At 36.8% G+C, this 26,616-nt stretch overlaps 2 protein-coding genes across 6 annotated transcripts; one reads left to right on the top strand and one right to left on the bottom strand.

The window, feature by feature from the left end:
• The first annotated feature begins 1,188 nt into the window (after positions 1 to 1,188).
• Positions 1,189 to 7,540, top strand: tspan14 (tetraspanin 14). Of its 3 annotated transcripts, none has more exons than XM_057342107.1 (9): positions 1,189 to 1,301; positions 2,550 to 2,636; positions 3,379 to 3,429; positions 3,578 to 3,724; positions 3,914 to 4,084; positions 4,750 to 4,875; positions 5,011 to 5,058; positions 5,616 to 5,729; positions 6,001 to 7,540. In XM_057342107.1, the coding sequence occupies exons 2-9, from the start codon at positions 2,556 to 2,558 to the stop codon at positions 6,067 to 6,069; spliced, it is 807 nt and encodes a 268-aa protein (XP_057198090.1). In that variant the 5' UTR covers positions 1,189 to 1,301; positions 2,550 to 2,555; the 3' UTR covers positions 6,070 to 7,540. The 3 variants fall into 3 exon arrangements, with proteins under 3 accessions (XP_057198090.1, XP_057198091.1, XP_057198092.1); XM_057342108.1 differs by lacking the exon at positions 1,189 to 1,301 and adding an exon at positions 1,331 to 1,814; XM_057342109.1 differs by lacking the exon at positions 1,189 to 1,301 and adding an exon at positions 1,836 to 2,111.
• A 982-nt stretch (positions 7,541 to 8,522) lies between these two features.
• On the bottom strand, positions 8,523 to 20,727 carry sh2d4ba (SH2 domain containing 4Ba). Of its 3 annotated transcripts, none has more exons than XM_057342494.1 (9): positions 20,507 to 20,727; positions 19,658 to 19,878; positions 19,000 to 19,159; positions 18,615 to 18,762; positions 16,465 to 16,603; positions 15,610 to 15,925; positions 11,980 to 12,107; positions 10,155 to 10,375; positions 8,523 to 9,055 (listed from the first exon to the last, which is right to left on the bottom strand). In XM_057342494.1, the coding sequence occupies exons 2-9, from the start codon at positions 19,833 to 19,835 to the stop codon at positions 8,963 to 8,965; spliced, it is 1,383 nt and encodes a 460-aa protein (XP_057198477.1). In that variant the 5' UTR covers positions 19,836 to 19,878; positions 20,507 to 20,727; the 3' UTR covers positions 8,523 to 8,962. The 3 variants fall into 3 exon arrangements, with proteins under 3 accessions (XP_057198477.1, XP_057198479.1, XP_057198480.1); XM_057342496.1 differs by having other exon boundaries at positions 16,498 to 16,603; XM_057342497.1 differs by lacking the exon at positions 8,523 to 9,055 and adding an exon at positions 11,000 to 11,030 and having other exon boundaries at positions 10,256 to 10,375.
• Positions 20,728 to 26,616: the final 5,889 nt, after the last annotated feature.

The following is a 26,616-nucleotide window of genomic DNA, read 5'->3' as shown; positions in this document are numbered from 1 at the left end:
TCGGTGGAGCTTACAGGTCCAAATAAAGTTGGTATTGCAACATATTTTAAGGAAAGACGTTTAATGTATCCTGCAGTAAAGGCGCCAAGATTGATGAAGCAATCTTCGGTAAAATGACGCGCGCAAAGTAAAACGTTCGGTTTATACTCCTTTGGTGTCGTTTGAAAAATAAATAGTAACCATTTTTTCCTCAGAAGTTCTTCCTTTGGTAGTGAAAATAAGACTGACTTAGTTTCACTACATAGAACACAGCTTCTCTTAGACATGATGCACACGTCACGAACGAGCTAGTACAGTGTTTGGGGAGGAGAGAGTTAAGTTTTCGCAGTCAGTAGGCGGGGATTTTTCTAGTGACGTAGGTACATTGTGGTTAAAGATTCGGACAGGTCATGGCTTGTTCGTGTGATTCAGAGTCGATTACCTTTTTTATAAGCTAATAACTTTGTTATTCGTTCACCTTCGGATTTACAACTTGGCAGATTGCTTACATTCAAACACGGCAAAATTAAACACTTCATGAAATGTATTTTTTAGGATCTCGAGGAATGTACTCTTTAATTAAATAAATGTTTTGTAATCTTGTATGAAGGATTCAAGGTGTTTACCTAACAACCTACACATTTGTAATTTCTTCCATTGTCTGTATTGTGGTCCTTTTATCACAATGCTCTGGTTTCCCACAGCAGGATGTCTGATGTTTTTCCCTCAGCATTTCAATTCAAACAATCTGTCATCAAAGAGGAGGATGTCATCTATGTAGTTCGTCTCTTCCTCTTGGATGAGACTGCAAGGGAAGTGACTCATGATGTTGTCAAGTAAACTGTTGCTGTCTACTTTAGGGAAGTGTGTGTTATGCAAAGATATGTGTCTGAGAAAGAAGGGGTTAGCAGTAGCTTGCACATTTTAACAGGATCTTTGTTCTTGTTCAGGCTAGCCTATGCTGAGTTATATTTCCTGCATTTGATTTGAACGTCACATAAAAGATGAGGTCTATATTAAAATTGACTGTAAAGTTTAAGTGTAACATAGAGTTTTGTTATAGTTATGAAAAACAGCAGAGAGATCATAAAGGTATTTGTAATGGAACATGTCTGTCTAAAGTAATATAAAAGTACTGACCTTTCAAGTGCATTCTCCAAAAACAGTGTGTTGTGTAGCGAGTATGATGATGAATGTAAGGGAGTACAGGGCGTGTCTTTCTCATACAGAAGTGCTGCATTCATGCGTGGGGTGGGTGCTATGGTAGAGTTTTCTCAAACTAAAACTACCAGACGGAGGCGTTGTGTGACACAAACAAAGAGGTAAGGCTTTTTAAACTCCTTACCATTACTGATTCGTTAATGATATGTCTTAACACGGACTTAAACGATCGATCGCCATAATCGACTGAAACGTCTCGCTTTACTTTTTAAAACGTAACGTTACGCGACGCGGGTGGGTGCGAGTTTTATAAGCAGCGAAATAGCGAGCGAGCGAGCGCGCGCACTCGCCACAGCACGTAAATAAATTAACAACAAGAACACCAACTGTTTTAAATAGTAGTTTAAACAGTACATTATAATAATTTAATTATTTGTAGTTATGAAGTAGTATCTTGGTGGAGAATGCGTTTTGAGTGGTCGTGAGGCAACGAGTAGTTTGTTGGCTAGCTAATGTTAGTTATTTTTAGTTATCTAGCTGCTAGCTTTAGGAGGATTTGTTTTCTTATATTATCCTCAACTGTATAACACAACTGATATCGGCAGAGATTTACGACATTTCAAAATTTTATAAAGGAGCACGTTTGCTGTTATGGGAGACTGAGATTTGCCCAAGTAGGTGGATTTTAAAAGTAATCTGACAACACTGCTAATCGCTAGCCACTTGGCTAACTATTAAGAGGAAGAAGTGTGGGAACGCTAGTGAGCCATCTTGCCTGTTATCACTAATGATTTCTGACTAGTAACTGCACATATTTTTCCAAGCTGTCGTATATGTTGTTGTTGAGAGACTAAAATAAAAATTTGTCATCCCTAAATCATTAAAAAAGTGAATTAATTGGTTAACTGACCCGAAGCATCCAGTGTGGGGTTTTAATGACCTTTTTGCAGCTTTTGGTACTAACTTGACAGGTACTATTGGGTGAACACATAAATAATCGCTATTACATAATTTTTATTGAGATGTTTAACCAGTGTAGCAGTTACTGTTTTAGTTTATTGTAAATGTCATCATTGTTTAGTTTACACTACTGCTCACTATGTAAAGATAAATAACTTATGTTGGTAGCATCTGGGAGTTTGTATGTAGATAAGAATAATTTAATTTAATATGAATGTTTTGGTAATCTTTAAATAAGATTGCCTGTTTTATTGGAAGCTAATTTAAGTTGCAAGCTTTTCTTGAATTTGCGATAAAATGATAAGTCTATTAATATCTAGCACATTCACATCTATTTCAGTTTCTGTAAAACACATGTTAAGTTAAAAATGTTATAAATATCTCTCCTAATGTTTTTTTATTTAGTTATTGTGGTAAACATCAAAGCTCCTTGTTCATTTATGGTACAGGTGAAGATGCACTATTACAGATATGAAAATGCTGAGGTCAGCTGTTGCTACAAATACCTTATGTTCAGCTACAACATTATCTTTTGGGTAAGTTTCATTTGATGTCAGTTGACACACAGACCTGTCACATCTTGTGCTTTTCACTGTAAAGTAAGTTTGCATCCTTACAGTTAAGTGACATTATTTTAAAATGATCTTGAAGTTCAGTAACATCTTCAACCACAAACCTCCCATGCAGTTTACTGCCTGTCTCTTGTCAATTATTTTATGTTTATTTAATTCTCATGCAGAGATGTTTCATACTCTCTTCATACTGTCAGTTTTTCATGACTGGGTGGGTTATTGGAAACTGTGAGCTAACACCCGCTGAGGAACTTCAGTATATCAAGACAAAAAAGTCAACAGAGTATTGATGTCAGGTTTCCGGATTTACATCAGACAGGAAACAGACATGCATTGGCATATCTCTGCACAGCCTGTGATGTCCTCAGTGGGGAAGCATGGGAGGAGCTTGAGGGTTTTGAACCCGCTTTCCTGTTTTCAGTATTTCAGCATGGCTTCTGAGAATGGGTGTTGCTTTTATTCCATAGTGTTATACACGTTTTGCCATGTTTTATATATGAACCATTAAGTCTTTGTTTCCTGTTTTTCTTCATGCATGTCAAAAAATACATACATATTGAATTATTGAAAATACAAATGCTGCTGTCCAGTTTGGAGGATTAGTCCTATATAGGTCGTCATGTAAGCAGACACTCAGTTCTGTGTGTCTTTATGAGTGGAAAATTGTGATAAAATCTGATAAAACATTAATATTTCTGCTTTTCAGTTGGCTGGAACAGCATTTATTGCCATTGGCTTTTGGGCCTGGAGTGAAAAGGTATGTTTATTCAATATGCAGGTCATTTTAAAATACCCCAAAACTGTGACCTAAACTACATGACAAATGAACAAAAAGTTAGTGAGTGTTTAGATTGGGTCAGGGAAAACAACCAGTGTTTAAACGGTTTATTACTTATGTTCTGCAGGGTGTGCTATCAGATCTGACACAAGTAACACGTCTACATGGTTTTGACCCTGTTTGGGGGGTGCTGGTTGTGGGCACAATCACTTTTATTTTGGGCTTCGCAGGGTGTGTCGGAGCACTCAGGGAAAACATATGCCTTCTTAAATTTGTAAGTACCCATTCATCTATTGTAATATACTCACAGATTACCAGTATATCAGGCCTTAATAGGTTTAGTCTGTAAAAGCTTCCTCCATTTAAGTCCTAGTCTTCTCCACAATACAAAATGAATGTTTAAATTAGTACCTAAATCTATATAAACATGAACTTGATTTCATTTTGGATGTTTGTCTTGCAGTTCTCTGGAGTCATTGGCTTCATCTTCTTTCTGGAGCTGGCAGCTGCAGTGCTGGCATTTGTGTTCCAGGGGCAAGTTAGGGAATGGATGAACGATTTCTTCTTGGCCAATGTTAAGGCTTATAGGGAAGATATTGATCTGCAGAACCTGATTGACTCTCTTCAGAGACTAGTAAGTCTGACAGAGTTTTTAGTTATATAGTAATACACAACCTCCATACATTTTAGGGGAATAGCAGATACCAAAAAATCCCATTGTTTGGAATACATTTGTACTACATTTCATTTTTTATAATATTGTGAAATCCATCAGAGACACTATAGCAGGCCGTTGCTAAGAAGAAACGGGTTTGTTTTTAAAGCTCTCTCTTACCGCTGGAATGACGTTGTAGAGAGTAGATGAAGCCGAAATATGAAATTCTAAGCTTTACATAGATACCAAACTTGAATGGGTAATTCCCAAAGAGCGGGCAGCAGCAAGCTATTTTTGTAGGCGTGTTTCCAGCCATTTTTGTTTGCAATTTTTCTGCATCCACTCACAAAAATAAAGTTTTGATATATTTACAGTAGGAAATGAACAAAATATCTTCATGGAATATCATCACTGGTTTTGTGGTCCAGGGTTGCATTTGACTGTGACAGCAAGTGTTTACATCAAGTGTTGACGTTCCAGTCAGTTGTTGATGTTAGTTGGTACATCGTATGGCTTAATACCTGTGAAAGTGTGGTAAATTTTAAAAAATATATTTATTTGCATTAAGAAATGTTAGTGGAAAACACTGTTAAAATATTGGTTATGTCAGCCTGAAACGTACTAACCTGCTGTTTTCTTTACAGAATAACTGTTGTGGAGCAAAAGACCCCAACGACTGGGATCTGAATGTATATTTTAACTGTTCAAAGAGTAATCTCAGTAGAGAGAAGTGTGGAGTGCCCTTTTCCTGTTGCATCAGTGACCCTGCTGTGAGTCACTCTTTTAGAGTAAAATGTTTTACGAAACATGCTGTGCAGAGTGGAGCTTTAAGTCTGTTTATTTTTATAGTTTGATTTGCGAAATTACTTTTCCAGTTATCATGAGCCTATGTCCTTTCTCCACAGGATACAGTGGTGAACACTCAGTGTGGATATGATGTTAGATCAACAGCGGTGAGTGCAAAATGCACATTTCATCTTGGACTTGGACAGAATAGTTGCCATAACTGACAAAAGTTCTGCTTTGCTAAACTTACAGATGAATTGTGGAGATTGTCAAATAGTGTCCTGCTTCAGTGAGAGGGGAAAATTAAAACGTTTGTCAGCCTTCAGAAAATTATGGGAAAAAAATTGAAGACATAATTTTAAATTCACAATGTTCAGTATAGTTTTTCAGCAGCAGTGAAAATGGCAAAGTGACATTGATAGAGATCTTTTATGCTGGTCCTAAATCTCTAAAAATATATTTTTTATGAATTAGCGTCTGTGTATGGTTGCTCCGTTCTCCTTCTCTCCACTCATAATCTTTTTCTTTTGGTTTTTCGGCAGTAGGGAAATTGCGTTTAGGAGAGCAGAGTGCAATACAGAATAAACTCGTATATGATAATGTGTTTCCTGTTGCTGCTTTAAGTGGACTACATTCACTTAAAATGCTTCAATAAATATTTAACGTCTCTGTGTAGCTACTGTCATTTGATGTCACGTAAACTGTTTACATCTTGGCTTTACAGACCGATTGGAACAAAACCATTTATATCAAAGGATGCATCATAGCTTTAGAGGAGTGGCTTCCACGCAATCTGTACATTGTGGCAGGAGTCTTCATAATCATTTCACTATTACAGGTACTGGATGTGCTTGCACTCTCTTAAGAACTAATAATGCTTCATGTAATATACATTTTTACAGCTAGATGTCACCCCTGTTACTTTCACATAGATATCAAACATGCAAATAGTGAAAGGTTTTAAATTCATAGCAAGTCTCATGTAATGATGAATAAATGGTTACCAAGAGATATAAACCAGCAATTATTAAAATAGATTAAAATACTCAACAGTATGTCCTCTTTTAAAACAAATCTGAATCCAATGTTGTGTGTTTTCCTACTATCAGATGGTGGGAATCTTCTTTGCAAGGACGCTGATCGGAGACATTGAAAAGGTCAAATTTAATTATTACTGATCTGACGTGACTGGAAGCGGCTGGAGAGCAGTGTATAGACAGATATGTGGTGCTCAAGGATATGTTTGGAGAAAAGGACTCCATTCTCTGGACCACATCTTCAACATTTCTGAAGACCATATATTGAATACACAGTTGCCTAGTTCATTTGGATGCTGTCACACCTGTGCCTTCTCTTCTTGTTTACCTCCAGGTCCACTTTCTTTTTTTGTTAATAAAAGCCGTTTGTATGTTTTGGGATCCTTTTACACCAAGCATGAAAGATACTGCCACATGATGTAGTCTTATCTCAGTAGATAGTCAAATGCAAAATCTGACTTGAGGTGTCATGAGAAACAGTTTGGTCAACCAAGCTTTAATAATCTAAATGTTTTTGTAAGATTGTTTTCAGTAAACTGCAGTAAATACATTCCCTTTTTCTTAGTACCTTAGTTAAGTGGGTTAGATGTGTTTAATTGGTGCAGATACTGCATTTAATAGTAGCTGCACAGGCACAAGATGTCACGTGTGAATGGAGCATGTTGTTGAGAATGCATTTGGATAGGTATTAAATGTCAGCTATTTTAGAAGGAGCCCAACAGATAGTCTTACAGGCAAGATGCATTAGTAGGTTTTCTTATCGTGACTGATCCTCGGTTTTATCCCAAACAACTAATGTGAGGTATTGTTTTTGGTAAAACCTTGTTATGATGTTGAGTCATTTTAGCTTCAGCATCGTTCCCTGCATGTTTGCTGAAGTCTGATGGTCATCTAATGTTTTTTTCATCAGTACAGATGTCTACATTGCCTTTGAGATGCCAATATTTACCTCCCTTTTTCTATTTTATCTAATGACTTCATATACAAATGCAGGTTGTGCCTTTGTTCAAATATTTCATATGTATTTTGTACTATGTGTATACCGAATAGAATTGAATGAACTTTTTTTGTAAAAATTTCGAGTCAAATCTTTATTCTCTAATCGCAAGCCTAACAACAAAAAGTCCTACTTACAACACATATTTATCAGTAATTAGCAATATTAATATTAACATTATGTTTACCCTTGGATCAGGGGTAATGTGACTTAATATGAATTCTGACAAATACATTCCTGTCACCACCTGAACAGCAAGCATTACTGTTCTCTCTAACCCAAAGACTCACAGTTTAAACGTTTTTCTGTTGTATTCTTATGACATCTGAAATGGACATTGATGCAAAAAAAGTTTGGTTATTCTCAGTTTAGAGTGCACTATTTTTTTCTTCTTTTGGGTGTGTATGTCTGCCACTGTGTAATGTTAAGGCTTGATAGGATAAATATTTACTGAGATGCAGTAAAGTTTTTTTTATTGCAAAGCCCTCTTTTTTTCATGAAGGGATGTTTTTGTTGTTTTTGTTATGTTATTTGTTGTTAAATGTGTGATAACTTTGTAAATGTCATAATTCCTTTCATCATTTTTATATTCAATAATAAATGAGTTTAAGGATAGCTTTATTTTTTTAGCGCTGTCGGCCGTTTAATGGAAATACGTGTTGACGTACTGCTGGTATTGTCAGAGGTTACATTTCAGATTAACATCAAACAAAACATAATATTCATATTTAAATAAATATTTTTAATTATGCTCATATCTAAATAACTTATGCAAACAATGTTATTTTGCCCTGCAGGCGGTATTACTTAAGGTGAAAGTTTATTCACCATGTGTGTCAGCGATGAGACTTCATTATTGTAAGAGGCTTTTGAAGGCGGTTTCATTTTTGACAAAATGCCCACAAAACTTCAAATGTCATGTGTCACTTTATCAGCCAACTTGTGTCTCTTTTACTATTGAAAAGTGGAGAGGTTAACTACAAGCACAGTCATTCTGGAGAAACCTGGGGTTTCCCGCTCAGTGGTGATAAAGCAGGATTGTGATGTCAGTAATTTTGCTCTTTCACGGTCACCTCTGCATTAGATTGAAACCCATTGACAATAGGTCCTGATAAAAAGGCTCATTATTGCCGTTTCTGGCAGGATAGATGGAAGGGGAACATGGAGTGGGAACATATTGTGGGCTAATAAAAAAGAGAATATGCATTGTCCCTCAAGGAGGTCAACATTCCAATTCATTTCAATGGGCACCCACTTCTGGGCATGTGCCATTTTGGCACCACAAGAACACACCCACCCTTCACCAGTGACTATCTGACCTGACGTTAAAAGCAGCAGTGAGGGACAATACAAGTCATGCTTTAAACAGCAACATGTCACTACAAATCTGCTAATGTAATAAAATATTACCTAACACATGCGTGCCAGTTAATGGAGAAGGTTCTTTTTATTTCTCTAGGCTGATGTCATTTCTGGTCCACACTAGCCATCTGAACCTTGACCGTTGGAGTAATATGCATTTTTGTTGGATCAGACGAACAGAAAATTTCGCTGATTGAAAAAACTTAACATGATATGAGTATCGACGGTGGATGTGGTTTTCCTGGTGTTGTTTAATCAGACCTTTCCTAGTCACAGTATGGGTGCTTTTAATACATTGTTTCACACAGTTTTTTATTTACACAGCAATATCAATTTGCAGCACACTCGCTTCTCAACAGCAGAAAAACAATCATTCGTTTTCAGGTAGATTTGCGCTTGCATTACCGAAGTGCATTTTGACTTGGATTAATTCATAATTATAGAAAAGTAACAGCAAATGGAACACTAATGGAATCTCAGCCACAGCGGCTGAAAGACCACTGATCCATTGAAAACATGCAGAGTGTATTTCCTTTACATGAAGCTAGTTTGCATCCACTTTTTCAATGGGTAGGATCATAAGTGACTGTAAGCCAGAGGCAGGACCAGGTTTATGTCTTATAAGATGGTTCATAATTTGTAGTCTTGTTTTGACCATGTTCTCTGTCATACGAGTTATGAGAAAAGTCCTCCAAAGTCTGCAGAAGGGCCCGTCCGTATGCAGGCCTCCAGTAGCAGTTCTTTCCCTGTGGTAGTGATGACTTCCTCCTAAGGATTGACATTTGTTAGAAATATTCTGTTTGCATAGCTGAGAACAACAGTGCAGAGATAAAAATGCAGAAAGATAGATTTAGAGTTTGCATACAATGTGACAAATCTATTTTACATATTCAAATATATGTGTCAAATCTGACCTGGAATAGCGAGACAGGCTTTGTTACCCACATTCTAGCGTATGATGAAATCTGAGCTGCTTTCTATTTATTTTTGCTTTCGTTGCATGTTTTTCTAACTGAGCATAAACTTGTAATTTTTCTATATATGTAGACAGCTTTCTTATTTATTTTTAGCATATTGCAGAGGTGTGAAGGAGGAAGCTTGCTGACAGTTGTATAACGTGGCTGGCTAGCATTTGCATTTAAGTAATGTCAAAGATTTCACAGCTTGCGACTCAATATTTGACAGCTTTCCAGACAGTGAAATATGCATCCATGGTTACACAGGCTATGCTGTAAAGATGTGTGGCATGTAGACATGGTAGAGCAAGCTCTCAGGGTTTGAAAGTTGCCTTCGTGCAGACATTATTACACTGTTTGACACAGGAACAGTTTGTCTTCTAACATGTTTTCAAATATTGTGAATATTTTATTGTGAGGAAGACTAAACTTCTAGCATCTGGTCATCTGAGCTTCTAGTCCTAATATCATTAGCTGGATTGTGAAAATGTAGCATCTGATGCTACATGCTAATTCTCTGTATGTTTACAAGTAAAATAATAGATAATTTATGATTATTAATGAATTCCTGTATTTTCATTATACATATTTGAGACTTTTTGACACTTTCATTGGCAGGTATACTGAGGACAGTTCAGTCAGTGATGAGAAAAAGAGGGGAGAAGCTGAACACTTCAGCTCAATGGCAAAACATTAAGGATATTATAGTTTTGCATTTTCGCATTGGCATATTTTTGTTCAATTTACTAAATTTTAAATAAGCAAGACAGGAAATAACTCTGTAACCTTAGTAACATTTTGCACTATATCGCCACCTGCAGGTGGGATGCCACAAAGTTTGTTGCACAGTGTCATCACTACTCTTTTTTTGTAATTTTCAGTTGTGCTTTACGAAGTTGTAACTCTCTTACCTTGTGGAAGTCAATGAGGTCAGCAAGGGTGGCATGACGGTTTTGGTCCACACCAAGAAAGCCGTAATAGTCCCCTGAAGCATCAATAAGGAAATGTTTGAAGCCACTGGCGGTGCGGTAGGACAGTGTGTAGCCCCATATCCTTTCACTGACCCGAACCAGGAAAGAGCCCTCGGTAGCATTCATAAGTAGCCTCTCAGAATCCTCTCGAGAGATGATGCCTTCAGGTTAAAAATTATGACATTGCTATAAACTGCCAGAGCATTACACTTCCATCTATAACATTCTTTGTGTTGTGTGTGTAAAACATAAATTAATAATTACTGAATAATCATTATTATTTGTAAACCCAGAAAGCACTATAGCTTTAGTTCTCTATTTTACCACAAGCACTTTGTACTGTAAGAAAGTTGAAGAGAATTCACCCAAAATAAAAATCTCATAATTCATTTACACTCTTAAAAGTAAAGGTGCTTAAAAGGTTCTTCACAGCGATGCCATAAAATAACCATTTTTGGTTCCACAAAGAACCATTCAGTCAAAGGTTCTTTAAAGAACCATCTCTTTCTTACCTTTTATAATCTGAAGAACCTTTTCTCGACACAAAGAACCTTTTGTGAAACAGAAAGGTTCTTCAGATGTTAAAGGTTCTTTATGGAACCAAAAGGTTCTTCTTTGGCATCAAAGGACCTTTGGAAGCACATTTTTTTTAAGAGTGTATATAGTTAAAAACCTGTGTATGACTTTTTCTTCTGTGAAACACAAAGGAAAATATTTTGAGAAATTTCTCAGTGGTTTTGTGTCCATATATGAGAAGTCAATGGGGTCCAGTGTTATCTGCTTACCAACATTCTTCAAAATATCTTCTTTTGGGTTCTGCAGAAGAAAGTCATACAGGTTTGAAATGACATGAGGGTGAATAAATGATGCAAAACTTTTCATTTTTGGCTGAACTATGCCTTTAATTGGTATCCAGAAAACAAATAAACAAATGTTTGTAGGTCAAAACTGAAACTGACACACAGTAGGAATATTACAGTTACTTTACACAAGCTCCAAAAAACAAACAAACCCACAGATTTTTGTTTACATGAACACCTCCTAGTATCTGCCCTGTTTGAAAAATACTTGATATATTTCAACATGAGTTATCTTGTCCTCTCTGTAAGATTAGCCATCAGGAGTGAGACAGAATGTGGTCTAGTCTGTTTTTTTCCATGTATCTGTACCAGCAGTGGTGGTGTAAATGTACACCTTGGCTTGTGTATGCATGAGTAAGGGTATGAATGAGTGTGTGTGGGTCCCCTTATCAAGATGCCCCTATTCATACCTACTGATATGTATCTCACGCACCAATGAAATTTCCAACACTCACTCAGGCTATTAATCTGCCCTCGTGTCATTTAACCAGGAGTCACACACTGTAACCCATTTTAACATGACAAAGCTGCAGGGCTCATGCCAGTAATTAGCCTAGCAAAGCCTTTGAATTATTGAGGACACCCTTCAATTTCTCTGCCCTGTCTCTGCCTGTGTACAAGCAGACACACACATCACTGCTCTCCATCTGCTGGATGGGTAGTTTCTGGTTTCTAAACAGTGACATGTATTCCACACTCCATTTTATTTCTCCCTGTGACATGTGCAAGATCTATGTTAGCAAATGTCTGCATACTAAACGTTTATGTTTTCCAGTTTAATACATACAGAATGCCACGCAGTCATGTTGACATTTGGCAAGCTTGTTTCATTTGGACACATGGTAATTGATTTTAATGTATTGTATTGGAAAAACAGCACCAGAAAGGTCATGAAGAAACCTTACCGTGGAACCATGGGGCGATATCATTTTCGTTTCTTTCGTACCCAGCATTTTTAGGTTTCTGCTCTTCGGTAAACCAGAGTATAACTGACTCCCTGGAACTGGGTCGTGGTGTTCTAACCCAAGCAGGACTGATGGGAAACAGAAGCACTGATTTATAGTCAAAGAATCACAATATGGTGTATAATTTAATATTCACACATGTCTCTTGTGACCGGACCAATTATAATGGCGATATAATGCACACCCTGTTGCTATTCGCCATTTTGTCCGACAATCAAACCATAGAGTTTAACCGGCTGAGCATTATGCGGTTTTAAAAAGTCCTTCGCAAATGTTGCTGGTTGTCACACTGTACGAACATGATCCCAGCTAAAAGTCACGTCACTGTGGAATCGTCATAATGTACAACAATAAAGACTTCTAAAACAGACTCATACAAGAAGGCATGTCCGCAGAGTTTTACATCATAGACTGACTGTCATATGATCCGCGCTGAAGGACTGCATATCATCAACACTGCCAGAATTTTATCGGAGGTCAAATTTGATCTTTATAGTCATAATCACATGTCAGAAACCCATGGCACTATCCAGACGTTATGTCGTTTAAGCAAGCACAGTAGGCGTTAGGCTAGAGCTTCATATTAGAGCTTTATTTTGTTTACATTATTAGGGTCAATTGTGTCAACATGACTGTGTCGCTGTATAATAACCAAATACAAAAAAGTATATAACACTTGATCAAAGTTCAAATGTTTGATTTACTTTTACTGTTAACTACGCTAAACAAAGATACTTACAAAAGAAGTAAACGCTTAAAAATAGTATAATCTTGAACTTAAAGGGACAGTATGTACTGTAATTCTTGCCGCTAGAGGTCACATATTCAAAACAATGGCAAAGATTTGATAACATTGTGAAGGAGCTTTCAGTGAAACTCAGTGTAACACAACAAGCAGGGGCAGATTAAGGTGGTCAGGGGCCCCTAGGCTGCTTTTTGGGTGAGCCCCCCCCCCCTTAGGTGGCTTTCACGCTTGCAGTTAAGTTCGTAATGGGGAACGGTTTGGATGAAAAATCGCTAATGTTAAAGCTGTCATGCAAACTCAGGTGCGCACCAGGGTACCGAACCCTGCGCATGCGCTTTAGCCGATTACAATGTATTTACTTCATAAAACACATGTAAGAGATGATAGCATTGGTAATTTACCTTGGATTTGAGCAAGAGTGAGCCTGCATTGTTTTGCGTGTTGCGAGTGGAATCAGAGCGGAATATATATAGGAATACAATGTTTCCAGATTTAAAAATAGTCCTGATAAATAGTCTATTTGCAAGCAGCAGAAAGCTCTGTAGGCGAACATACAGTAAGACCAAGTGTTGTTTACTCTGCGCATAATAGCATCAAGTGAATAAAAAACACAATATATTGACCCGTGTTCTGTTTACTATCATGTGTCATGCACGTTCGTGATGACGTAAGAAGAATGCAAACACACCAGGGTTCGATAGAATCAAGCTGAGACACCAAACCAATGCTGCGACGAGTGTCGGGAACAATCGCACTTGGATACACACACATTGAGACAGCAAATACTATAGTGTTTCCTCTACATTCCTGGTTGCTTAGCAACGGCAAACACCACGAGAGCGCAAGCTCCAGTTTTATACAAGTATACGTGAAATATGAACAGCCCCTAAAAACGCCTTGGTGGATCTTTACTGAGACACAAACCACTGTGCATTACATAAACTGTGTATAAAACCAACCTGTATAATATGCGTGTCATTGTGGAATAACTTCCTGAAATATATCCCGATGACACGAGCTAACTGCTGCAACAGCTAAGGATCCCGCTGCAGTTGTTTCAACCGCAGCACCGATGTTAGCCAATGCGAACTGCCAGTCCTCCAGTTGCTATCTTGATCATGTCACGTTGTTATTTTATGTTTTATTTTTTCCGTTTTTGTGCTCAACTGTTGTACTTTCTTTCGGATATTTTGCCACTATTGCTATCTAGCAATAGCAGTGACGTACGTAAATGAAAATGATTGATCCAAATGTCACATCTATCCAATCACCGGCTTATTTTGTTTTATTTGTTTATTTGTTTTATTATCTATTTTACCTGGAGTAAATTTAAAATAAAAAATCTGGCCAATCAGAGGCCCCTAAACAGTTGGGGCCCTTAGGCTGCAGCCTAGGCAAGCCTGTGCGTTAATCTGCGCCTGACAACAAGTACAAGTCAACAAAACATATAACCCTGCACTGTAAAAAAAATAATTTTACAGAATTTCTACGTAATGTCAAAAAACGTGTATTTTTAATAGGGCTGTGCATTTAATGCTTTAATTATAATTAACGTGTTATGGAAAATTATTAAATTTTGAACGCATTTAATGCACCCGCCCGCCCCATACATAAGTAGGTCATCTTACATTTCATACAGTTGAGTGTTGACAAATATGACGCTGGCAACAACTTACTACGTGATATACAGTATATAACATACGGAATACTGTCAGAAAGAACCTAAAATTAAAGATATCTGTGCAAAAATTACCTTAAACGAGCTTTTGTCTTATATTTATTTAATTATGCAATCACATAAGCGCAATATCATAGCAGTGCTATTTTTGTCCAGAAAACTACGTCATGTCATGTTGATTTTAACAGTTAATTAAAGTTAATTTTAAGATATATTTTATAGACAACGGTTTTCCCAATTTTTCAACAAAAATATATTAAAAATATAAAGCCTCAGGAGAAGTGTTGCATGTCTCTGAGGAACACACATCATGGTTTCGTTTCTAAATTAATAGGTTTCTTGAGCAAATCAATTGGGTGAATCAGTTAATCAGTGGCTCATTCATAAAGAGTAATTTACTGTATTCCTGAATGAATTCAGTGAATCTAATGAATTAATGGCATTTACCATCACCTACTGGCAGTTTTTAATTCTTCAAAGAATTTAAACAGTATTCAAATAAAAAAGTTAAATAATAAAAATACTAATACATTTGTGATAGTTTGCCCCCCCTAGAAAATGTATTTTTTATTTACATTTACTTATGTTGTTTCAAACTTGAATTACTACTTCTTTGGGGAAAAGGAAGATATTTCTTAAGAATGTTAGTAACCAAACTGTTTTGGTCTTTAATTATAATAATTCAGCTTCTGAAAAAACAAAATTATGGCCGTTTTAGCTACTGAACATCTGAAGCTACTTTCTATAATGTCTTATTATGGCTTTAAATGATATTTTGGCCCCAAATGTGATGTGATTAATTAATTGCAACATCGTGTAATTAATTAGATTAAAAAAATGTATCGCTTCACAGCACTAATAAAAAAAAAAAGTCAAAAATTGTAAAATTACAGAAAAAGATTGCAAATTTATAAGAAAAACAGAGAAAACATTTTATTTTACAGGGACAACTGTTATTTTCCGGTTTATTTCTGGCCCCCTGCTGCCAGATCATTTTTGTTTCTTTATGGGATTTTTCTTACAATGTGTGCTAGTGTTTTTTTATATTTTAATGCAAAAGATTTACATATTGTGCCTTTAATTTATATTGTGCCTTATATAGGCCTACTTTTTATTAACTCATCACAGGGCTAATAACTATCCTTACCCATCAGTTAGTGGCTGTTTCGCTGTTGTACTATGTCTGCGGCTTTGTCTTCGCCGGTACAATGGTGGTTCTGCACGTTGAAGGCCAGGTCTGGGTCGCTCTTCATTGTTGGTGACTGAACTTGCGGACTGTTCAATGAAAGTACTGTGTCTCCTGTGGGGGTTTGCTCTATTCACGTGGGCTTGTCTCTGGAAGTGGCCGCTCAGGCCTGCCACATGGCCTTTCTCTATGGCCCGTAGTGACTGACGTTTATATTCATCTCTTGCCCAGCGGGCCTTTCTTGTCATCTCCTCATCAGCTGCTTTGGAGCGACGCACTGAAGAGGAAAGAATTTGATGAAAACGCCACACAACAGGCTGAAGATGAAAGAGGAGGTGAAGAGATTCAAATTCTTTTGTGCTAATATTGCAGATGCTAAGGAGAGAAGGGAGATTAAAGGGATAGTTAACCCAAAAATTAAAATTCTGCCTTAATTTACTCTGAAATCTGTATAAATTTCCAAACAGTTTTCGGTAACCATTGACTACCATAGTAGGAAAAAATGCTTTATAAATGTATTTGTTCTGTTGAACACAAAAGAAGATATTCTGAATAATGTAGGACAGCAAACACTTTTGGGGCACTTTTGACTACCAATGTCATTTTTCCTACTATGGAAGTCAATGGTGCCAACAACTGTTTGCTTACAAGCATTCTTATATAAATATCTGAAAGATCTGTGTTCCACACAACAAAGAAATGTATACAGATTTGGAACAACCTGAGGGTGAGTAAACGAAGACAGAATTTTCATTTTTGGGTTCCTTTAAGTATGGAATAAGAGAGATAAAAACATGAAAATGCCTTTTTTCTTACATTGCTCCTCCCACTCTCTATCACGTTGCTCACTTTTGATTCGCTCCTGCTCCAGCGACATATAAAGCTCTTTCGCTCTTTTCTCCTCTGCACGTCGTATCTCCTCTTCTTCCTTGTGCCTTTCTTCTTCCTCTTGTTTCTGAGCGAGAGACATACAACTTTTTGAGAGATAAAGTTCACGTGTGTAGCTCAGACTAATGAATTAGCACCAGTGGCTCATTAGCTGTGTTGAAATGGAAATTATTTGGTTGAATAATTAATCGTGGAGGACACAAACACGTATAGTTGTTTGCGACACTTAAGCCGTGTAATTATCAGCATCAAGTAATTACCAGTGAGGTGTAATGTGGAAACCAACACTCATTGACTCGACCACTAGAATAAAAAAAACAGGCACGCAGATGCGGTTTTGGCAGTTGTGATTATTGCCGTTTATCAGTGGCGGTTTGAGTTTTAGCGGTAAGACTGATTAGTGAGGGGGTGATTCACAGCAAAATAACCTCGGATATCTCACTGCAGTCACTGTTTGTAGAACTCACATTATTAGATATTTTAAGGGTGCTTACAGTTGAGAAAATTGCTTTTTTATGGCTGGTAAGGATGAAGCAACACTTATATTGTTTACTAAATATCTTTTTGTCATTGATTAAATCTGTCCTGGCTATTTTGAATTGTAGCACTGGCAAAGATCCGTCATATTATTCCAACACGGGGTAATAGCTGGTGGGGTGGAAACAATTTCCAAATGTTGTTTAGAAAATGCCAGAATGTTAAGATTCCTTCACATTGCTCCAGCACATCCAACTAATGTAACGATAACATTTGAATGAATCCTCTTTTCTCATTTCTGTTCCCTATGCTTTGGCCTTCTATAATCGTTTCAACAATTTCTTAAGGACTGTTGTGAGAGAAAACTCTTCAGTTTAATGACTCAGCACTTTCCGGTAGAGGATGATCTGCGGGCTGTGATAAATGAGCTCTTTAATATTTGACAAGTTTCTTTAGATGGTCTCATTATCAGGCCGCAAATCATCTCTAACCATCAAGGCCTCTTCTGGGAATTTGCGGTGTGAATCTAGAAAAAAACGGTCCTTCTGTCACCCTCGCATGCCTGGCTCCTCCCACGTTTTACCATTTCTCTCTCTTTCTCTCTCTTTCAAAAGATAATGCCATCAGCGTGGCTTATGAATAACTAATTATGCGGCATTGGAGATGCCTTTAAGATCTAAACACTTTTTAAGATTAATCGACTTCTTTTTTCACAGCCAAACTCTCACCCTTCAAGCTTTTGGCCTTGTTGAATAACCATGCATTTACATCTTACATATTATTTTACACTAAAACATAATTTCTGCTTTTTACTTCAAAAGCAGGCGGTGTTTGTAATACATTTTCCAAGCGATGAAATCCATACAGTAAGACTAACATGACAAACTAAAGAACTATAGATTGTTTCTGAAAACTAGGAACCCACATCTATCATCTCTAGTCTTTGTTGGGTTCAGATTGAGTATTGATTGCCTGGTTGTTCTCAAAGAGAGCACAGAAGTACACAGGGCCCACTAGCACATACAGAAGCCATACAGCATGCTACCCTTAATGCACCACACTAATTACAAAAAGGATGATGGAAAACAACATCTGTCAAATGTGGCCTAAAATGTGGGCAGCATTGAAGATTTATTAAAAGTAATTGATCTATAGCAGGGGTTCTCAACCTTTTTGACTCCAAGGCCCCCCACTGTATTCAACAATATTCAAAGGTCTCCCTTATTTCTACCCAATAAAATATTTAAGAGCTTGATATTAACAAAAAAAGTGTTTATTCAATGTAAAAATAAGAAATATCTTGGTTTTTACTTGTTTTAAAGTGAATTTCAATATTCATTGTGCCTAATTTTAAACTATTAGTCATCCTGAGGCCCCCTTGGAAGTCATCTGGGGCCCCCTTATGGGCCACGGCCCCCCTATTGAGAACCACTGATCTATAGGATTGTTCTGTGACTTTCACTGCTAGCTTGGTCCTGTCCATTTTCCATCATGGAATGTTGTGAAACACGATTTTGTGTTGTTGAGGTTCACAAGATGCCAGTTACAGCATTTTCTGTGCCGTGTAGTTAGAAGTTTGAGAGGTTTGTTGATCAAATCACCTTTAGCATCTCTCGTATGCGTTCCTCTTCCTGTTTGGCTGCTTTCCTGTCTTCAGCTTCTTCCTTCCATTTTCCTGCGACTAAGCGTGCCTTCTCCTTTGTGATGGCATCTCTGAACTTCTGCTTTATCTCCGCTTCTTTCTTCCGCCTTGAAAAGACCAAAAAGGAAGAAAATCTTCTCAGTAAATAGGAAAATACTTTTAAATTTTGTGCTTTTGCATTAATACATATATTTTTTGCCAGGGCACACTCCTCGCATGGGTTAAAAGAAGTGAAATAACATTTTTGTTTGAATAAAATAATACACTTTTTCCATTCCAACTAATCAAAAAATTTGAATCAAAATAAAATAACAATTGGTGTAAATACCGGTCTCAATACTCACCATAACTCTTGGGCTTCTAACTGAGCCTGACGTCTGGCTCTCTCCTCCATCAGTTCTTTGACAATAAACTCATAAGGTTTGTCTCCAGCTGCCTCTCCCATGACCCAGACCCACACATCACCATCACGGCCCTTCATCCACTGAACACTCTTCCTGGTTTCTGGAGAAAACAAAAACAAGGATCATTCTTACAGATGTGAAAACCAGCCTACACTGTGTTATTTTAATTACGATGTATTTAAACAGAAAATTCGAAACAATCTATAGCTTTTACTCTGTTTTCATACAGTAGTTCTGTTCTGAGTCTATTGCTACATACTGAGTATAAAAACAGACAGTTCTGGCTTATTTAGTATGACCCATTTTGATTAAAATGTTGATTTTTAAGTACTGTATAAAATGTTTATTTATATTCAGTTCCCTCAATTTGGGTTTGCTTTCTTTGTGAAGGATAACTCATTTCGGAGTCTCGCCAAGATGAGGTCTCTTTGGACTTTGGAATGAATTTTGGAACAATAGACTTGAAATGCTGTCTCCTTAGGCATCTCACTATTATTACAAAATAATGTATTCTATAATGATGCATCTTATAATTATAAAATACAACAAAACCTTCAGGTACAGTATAGACCTGGAAAGGTTGTCTTGTTGGACCCACCATCTCTATCCCTGGGCACGGGCGTCTTTTCCCAGCTTCCTTCCTGGCTGTCATATTCCATCCAGCGTCGCACCTGCTCCTGACGTATTTTGTAGAAAAGAATTTGTTTCTGCTCCTCGTTCAATTCAGCCAGAAGCTCTGGATCTACAAACATGTCTCTGAGGATCTGTTGCATCATCCTGGACTGCCAGAATCTCCACGCTATGAGCACTCTGGGAGAACTGCAAATTGTATTTGGAGCAGAATGTTTTGCAGTCAATCAAGATGACCAGAGTTAACTAACATTTCAACATGCATGCAACAGCCCACAACTTCATGAGTTGTTCTTCAAAAATAAATGCCCTCGGACACTAACCGTTTCCATGTGATTTCTTGTGTTAACCACAAGCTGTTGGTTTTAGTGGCAATACATTTTAGTAGTATAAAAATTAGAAAATAATTTGGATTTATTCTCATGCTGTAATGTAATTTCTTTGACAATTTCATCATTTGAATTTCCACACTTTTCATTGACCAGTCTTTTTTGATTTGTGCTGCATGTGTAAGGATACGTATATAAATATATTTTTATTCAGAACGATTCACTTTTAAAAACACTTCAACTGGTTCATTGAAAAGAAAAGAATGCTTGCAAATTTCAAAACATTAACAAATATTAAACAATTTTTAGCACAACAAAAATAAAAAAGCAGAAACATAATTTAAAATTTCCCTGATGTGCAGGTCTTTACCCTGAATGTTTGTCTCACAGTAAAACTCTTTAACACCTGTCCTATACAAATGGACAACATTCATTAGAAGCCTGTTCTCTGTATTCCTAGCTCATTCTTTTTACATTATTTATCTGACCTGTTCTGTCTGCTTCAGATCCCTCTGCGTAGTGTCACCGTGGAGGTTTTCGCTGGGTCATTGAAGAAAGCAGAGGTGATACGTTGTGAATTCAGTGGCTCGGTTTTCTGTTCCATCAGATCCATGATGTGTGTTTGTATGGTTCCATCAATGCTGTGGCCGGTCTGTTATAGTGTACGCATGCACAGAAGATCGTAAGTGTCCCACATGTAAGCTCTTGTCAACCTAATGCAACTGGATCTCTTCGTCTCTTTTTTGCTTTCACCTTAACACACAAATACAGAGAGAGAGAGAGAGAGAGAGAGAGAGAGAGGGGCAATGTAATAAGAAACCTCTGTTGTGCTATCTAGTGTTCATTAGGGCCCATTGCTCTCTTCATTAAATCTGTCCTCCTGTGACACTCTTTTAATGCCTTCGGAAGAGAGTTTTGAGTAGTTTATTAAGAATGTACACAATTTTACGTTATGTTGCAGTATGTAAGTCCTATTTTTATAATAAAAGACACTAAATGTTTTCTAATGAGCTAGGAGAATACATAGGGTTTGATCAGGAATGTCAGACCCATAAACAAACTGGGAGAATAACTTTTGTGTGTGTGTCTATGGGGCGGTTTCCCGGACAGGGATTAGTTTAAACCAGGACTAGGCCTTAGTTAAATTAGGATATTTAAGTCACTTTTGAAAACATACTTTACAAAAGAACCTCACTGGTGTACATCTTAAGACAAAACAATCGCACTGATATATTTTAAGATATGTCAGTGTAAGTTGTTGTCGATCAAGACACCTCTAACATTTAAATTAATCTGGGACTGGGTTTAAGCCCTGTCTGGGAAACCGCCCCTATATGTCTGGGGAAAAGTCTGAGGGTGTTTTGCACTAGATTTGAATAGCGTCTTAGTATTCCGTTTACATGCATCCAAACACAATGTTCGGGGCACCTCAGCTGGGCACAAACAACATCAGGGTGCATAATTCTCTCCCATCTCTCTGTGTCCTTTGTTATCTTTGTGTGTCAAGGTTATTGTTACTTTTCAAAGAATTTGTTTTACAAATTTCAGCCTTGATGCATATTTAATTATATTTCAAAAGCTTGCACCCATATTCATTTACATTTGAATCTATTTTGTTAATGTTATCGACCACTCAAATTTGTAATATCCATTTGAATATTTTTATATTGTTACAGTACTTTTTTCCTCCCCATCTTTATGGATTTTAAATTTCAAAACAATATACATGCTGCCAGGAAGACATGCACAAAATTCTGACCCGCTCACTACAACTTTCCTCTTCAGTACTTTTAAAAAAGTCCATTTATCTCCCAGCAAGCTTAAGCTCCAGGCATCTCAGCTGTAATGACACATGAAATATGGACTAGAAGAACTGAACGCGTGGGTGCGTGAGTGTGTTACACCATCTGTAGATTTTATTTGTATGTCAGTGCGTGGGTGTGTATTACCAGATGTGAGTCTACCAGATCGATCAAGTACTAGACTTGTGGGCCATCAGCACCAGAAGTTCTCAATATAAAGAACTCGAGGTAAGACCATCTGGTCTCAGGGACTTGAATCTAATCCTTCTTCTTTTTCCTTCAGAGGTTTTATAAAATTCCCATTATTAGCTCATCTGACTTGAGCAAAGAATGATGGGTGAGAATACTTTATAATAGACAGACAGTGTTTGCACATTTAGTCATATAAAATACCATTAATTTCAAGCGCCATTATCTCATCGTTCCCCTTGGACTTTTGTTCTATGATCTTTTATCAATATTTTTCTTCCTTTAAAAAATTCAGTCCCCACTCATTGGAATTTGTGGTACAGAAGACAGGGGGCAGTGTTGAGCTTAAGTTTATCCAGCCATTAGAGATTAGTTGGACTCTCGGAACAGCACTAATCAAGAACAAGTCTTCCAAACAGGAAGGACCAATCAGAGCCAAGGCTGACACAGACTGCTTGGCACAGGTCTACCTGTCGGTCACAGTCTGCTGTCAGGCTTTGACTAATGGTGTCTGCCAGTCTCTTATTCACGCTCTCTCTATCTCCCTCTCTTGCTCATTCTATCTCCATGTGTATGTTTTCTTGGCTTTTTTCTTTCTCTTTTTATTATGTGGCTTTCTTCTCTCCAGTGACTAATCACCTCCTTCCTCTCATATACTCACTTATTCTTACATTTAGTTTTATCCTTTATTATAATCATATGTGTAATAATAATAATAATAATAATTAACCACTTTCTCCTATCATTTAATGAGCCTATCAATCCCAGTAGGCAGATTAAATATCAGTAAAGCATTAAAAGTGCTGTGTGTAATTTTTTGGAGGATCTATTGACATAAATGCAATATAATGTACATAACTATGTCTTCAGAGGTGTATAAAGACCTTACATAATGAAGCGTTATGTTTTTGTGACCTTAGAATGAGCTATTTCTATCTACATACACCGCAGGTCCCCTTGCATGCAGTCACCATGTTGTTTCTACAGTAGCCCTAAACGGACAAACAGAGCGAGTTTCATAAATACATTATCTCCTTCGGCAAAGAAGCGAAAACATGATGACATCTTAGTTCTGTGCCAGCCACCATAGTGCTTAGAAAGGGAGGGGTGGAGTGAGCCGTTGGTTGCAATTAGCAACCTCACCACTAGATGTCGCTAAATTTTATACGCTTGACCTTTAAACCTCTTTGACAAAGTGGGAAAATCTGAAAATCTGTTTTGATTCAATCCTAAACAAAAAAACTATAAATTAATTAAAAATAAACAAACAAACAAACAAACAATAAACGACTAACAAGGAATGTCTATATCTGCTTTTTTTTACATGTAAATGTGAACATTCATTGCATTTACTAGTGTTTTATTTATGGAGTCCCTGAGATTTCAAACGTAAATAATTTAACAAGTTATTTTACATGGAGGATGATTAAAGCGTGTTAGTTTAGATTTGGTTTACATTCAGTTCTCATAAAGATTAGGAAAAGTCAAAAGTAATCTAACTGATATTTCAATGTTACACTTTCAATCTCTTAAAATGCCCTAAAATGATTTTTAATACCCAAGGCGGACAGTCCATGTGACTTGACTTTTTGTCAACATGCAGCAAAAGATGTTAGTTCAATGGTGACCTGCAATATAAATATGTATGAGTATGTGTTTATACTCATACACACCTACAATGCCCACATCACCTCTGGTTAAAATGATATAAAAAAACATAACAAACATAACAATAAGAGTCTTAAACGGACAGTGATTGCATCTGTTCCACATGGGGGAAGGAGATGAAGGCTGTGTGGATCAGAGATGAAGGGAATTAAAGGACTGGGTTAAACACGCAGTGGGAGAGGAAAAGAGTGTGGTACAAGATGGAAATCAATCTGTCATTTTGAGTCACCAAGCTCCCTTTGCTGGTACAGATAGATTTGTTGGCGTTATGACAGCGTTATGACCCTGTTGTGTGGTCTTTTTCTCCTTTTTGTACTTTCTAACCTCCAGTATTATAACTCTATTACAGAAGCTTAAGTGGACGCATGGAGACATGCCAATGGACGTACAATTTGATTTATGTCTGTGTGAGAAGATGCATTGATTTGAGTGATGTGCTAAAACATCTCTCTTTCTAAGAACACAGACATTCACCAATAAATTTGATGTATTTGTGTATACACACACTTTTATATATATTTTTATGTTATATTCACAAGTATATGCTCAAACTAAAGACAAGCAGCATGATACAATCTGAGTCAAAGTAAATTCCTGTGGAATAAAATTCAACCTGTTCGTAGGATTAAAAACTACATTTTAAGGCTCAAGCTAAATTGTTGGAGGTTGTTTCTCTTCAATACTGCTAATTTGTGTTTTCAAATATGTCATTTCATCTAACTCTCTGCACATTAAAGATTGATCGACTTAATAGGTTGCTTTGAGAAGTTAGAAATATGCAGTGATGAAAATTTTCAAGATTTTCGTGGGTGTTTATGGACAGAATCCACACCTCTGAACTCAAGTAGAGCAAAACTCAGAATACACAGAAACAGCAGATTAACATAGAAATTCATAAACTTTAGTAAGGTAACAAACTGGAGCCAAAAATAGCTCATTTTATAATTAATGTTGAGAACAGAAAACATAAAATCTTAATGTCATTGTCATAAATCATAAATGATAATGTCATGTTATTCAAAGATATATTAATGTAATGACAATTCATACTGAATTTTAATAATAAAATCACATGTATGGGTACTTTGATGTTAAATACTTAAAAAGCTTTATATGCATTATGTGTTCCCTTTAAATTAAACCGATGACGTTTTGCACTGATAACGTAATTATAATCTCATCAAATGGATTTCTGATTTATTTCTGATATTAAATTACATTTTACTTGATCGTAATGATTGAAATTTTTTTGTATTTTTTTGTTATGCTTTTTTAAACAATACTTTCTGTGGTTGTCATTTAAGTGAAAGACATGAAGAAAGACCAAACCATAGAAAATGTTAATGTGTGAAGGTCTGGGCAGTAAACAGAATATGTTGTAGTGGAAGAATATGAGGGAATAATAATTTGTTGCTTGCTTTCTTGTATCCCTCTCTCTTCCCTCTTCAATGGCAATACAGAACAGTCCAGAGATTTCACACATTTCTATAACGGCGTGACTGGGCTTATGTTCCTTTTTCTTGTTTGAAGCCCCACCAGAGCTCCCCATTCTGTACAAAGCATCAAATGAATGGATGGGTGCCCCAATTTTGCACATATAAAATTCTCTCGATGTTTCTGTAAACCTTTTGGTGCCGTGTGGTAGTCAATGCCAATTGATTTATTTGTCATTTGGCACAAAGAACAAAATAGACACAAGGACCAAGCCTGTCTGACTATGCAGTTCATATTCTTTTCGGTCTATTTCAAAGAAAGATAAATCAAATGGATATATAATGCTGATATTATTATGCATCTGGGGCACAGATATAATTCGTTAGGAGTCACTCACAAACAGTCCAAGTGTGCAGCTTTTATGTTGATGATCAGTGATCAGTCCTATACAAATGTTTCTCTCTTGAAAAGGTTGTGCCCAGCAGGTTTGATCCCTTGCTCTATAAAACTGACTCATACAACATTTAAATAAAAGGCCATTGGTCGAACATCCAAAAACGATATGGGTTGCCATGCAGTTATGCTGTTCCAAATTCTCAATGCCTGAATTCTCAAAATGCCAGTGGGTGGACTGTTACATTTCAGCATATACAAGCTTTGTGTAAATTATTTTAAAAGTTTGCTTTTGCTTTTTAAATGCCTCTTGATTAGATTTTTTATTTAATGCAAATTAAATTATACATTGTAAAGTGTGGCTTAATTGTTCAATATACTTCTTGCTGTCACTGTATATTTTTCTCTGTCTATTTAAAATTCTAAGACCATTTTCCTCATATGTCTCACTTTGGCAATTGACCATAATCCTCAGGGAGTTTCCTCACCATTAAAACAGACAAGAAAGATTAAAGTAAGGCTAGAAATGACAGAGAGGTGATAATACTACTTACCGATCCAAACTTTCTCAGCTATTAGGCCCATGACATTGATTATTTTAGCTGAATAATTATTCAACATCCCAGCAAACACAGTACATTCTGACGACGTCGCCAGTTCGTCTTCATTTGGTCACCGTGACATTACTTTGTGACCACGTTCTGAGGACGTCTTTGCAAAATTCCATTTCTTAGAATTTTTGCTAACGTTCCAGAAACGTCCTAGCCATGTCCTCAAATAACGTCGTGAATTAATCCCATGGAGAAGTAGCGACGTTGATGTACTGGTCTCCACCTGGACACTGATCATTTGATTAATGAATCTGGTCATTTAAATTTATTTAAATTTATTTTTTAACACGTGTATATTTTTGTTTAATCAATAAAAAGCAAGCCAGTTGCAAGGACTGACTACTAGTAAAAAGTACAACGTATCTTGAGTATTATTTAAGCACTCTGCTAACAATGTTATATGCATGGAACATTTATGATCAGAGTAAAATCTGTTATAATGTCAAAACGAATGCTATAAATCCGACTTCTGACTGCTATTAAACAGGAGTTTAATCCGAC

The sequence above is a fragment of the Triplophysa rosa genome, linkage group LG9 (assembly GCF_024868665.1).
Source record: "Triplophysa rosa linkage group LG9, Trosa_1v2, whole genome shotgun sequence".
NCBI classification, from domain to species: Eukaryota; Metazoa; Chordata; class Actinopteri; order Cypriniformes; family Nemacheilidae; genus Triplophysa; species Triplophysa rosa.
Note: the sequence above shows the minus strand (reverse complement) of the source record. Positions and strands in the feature narration are given on the sequence as shown.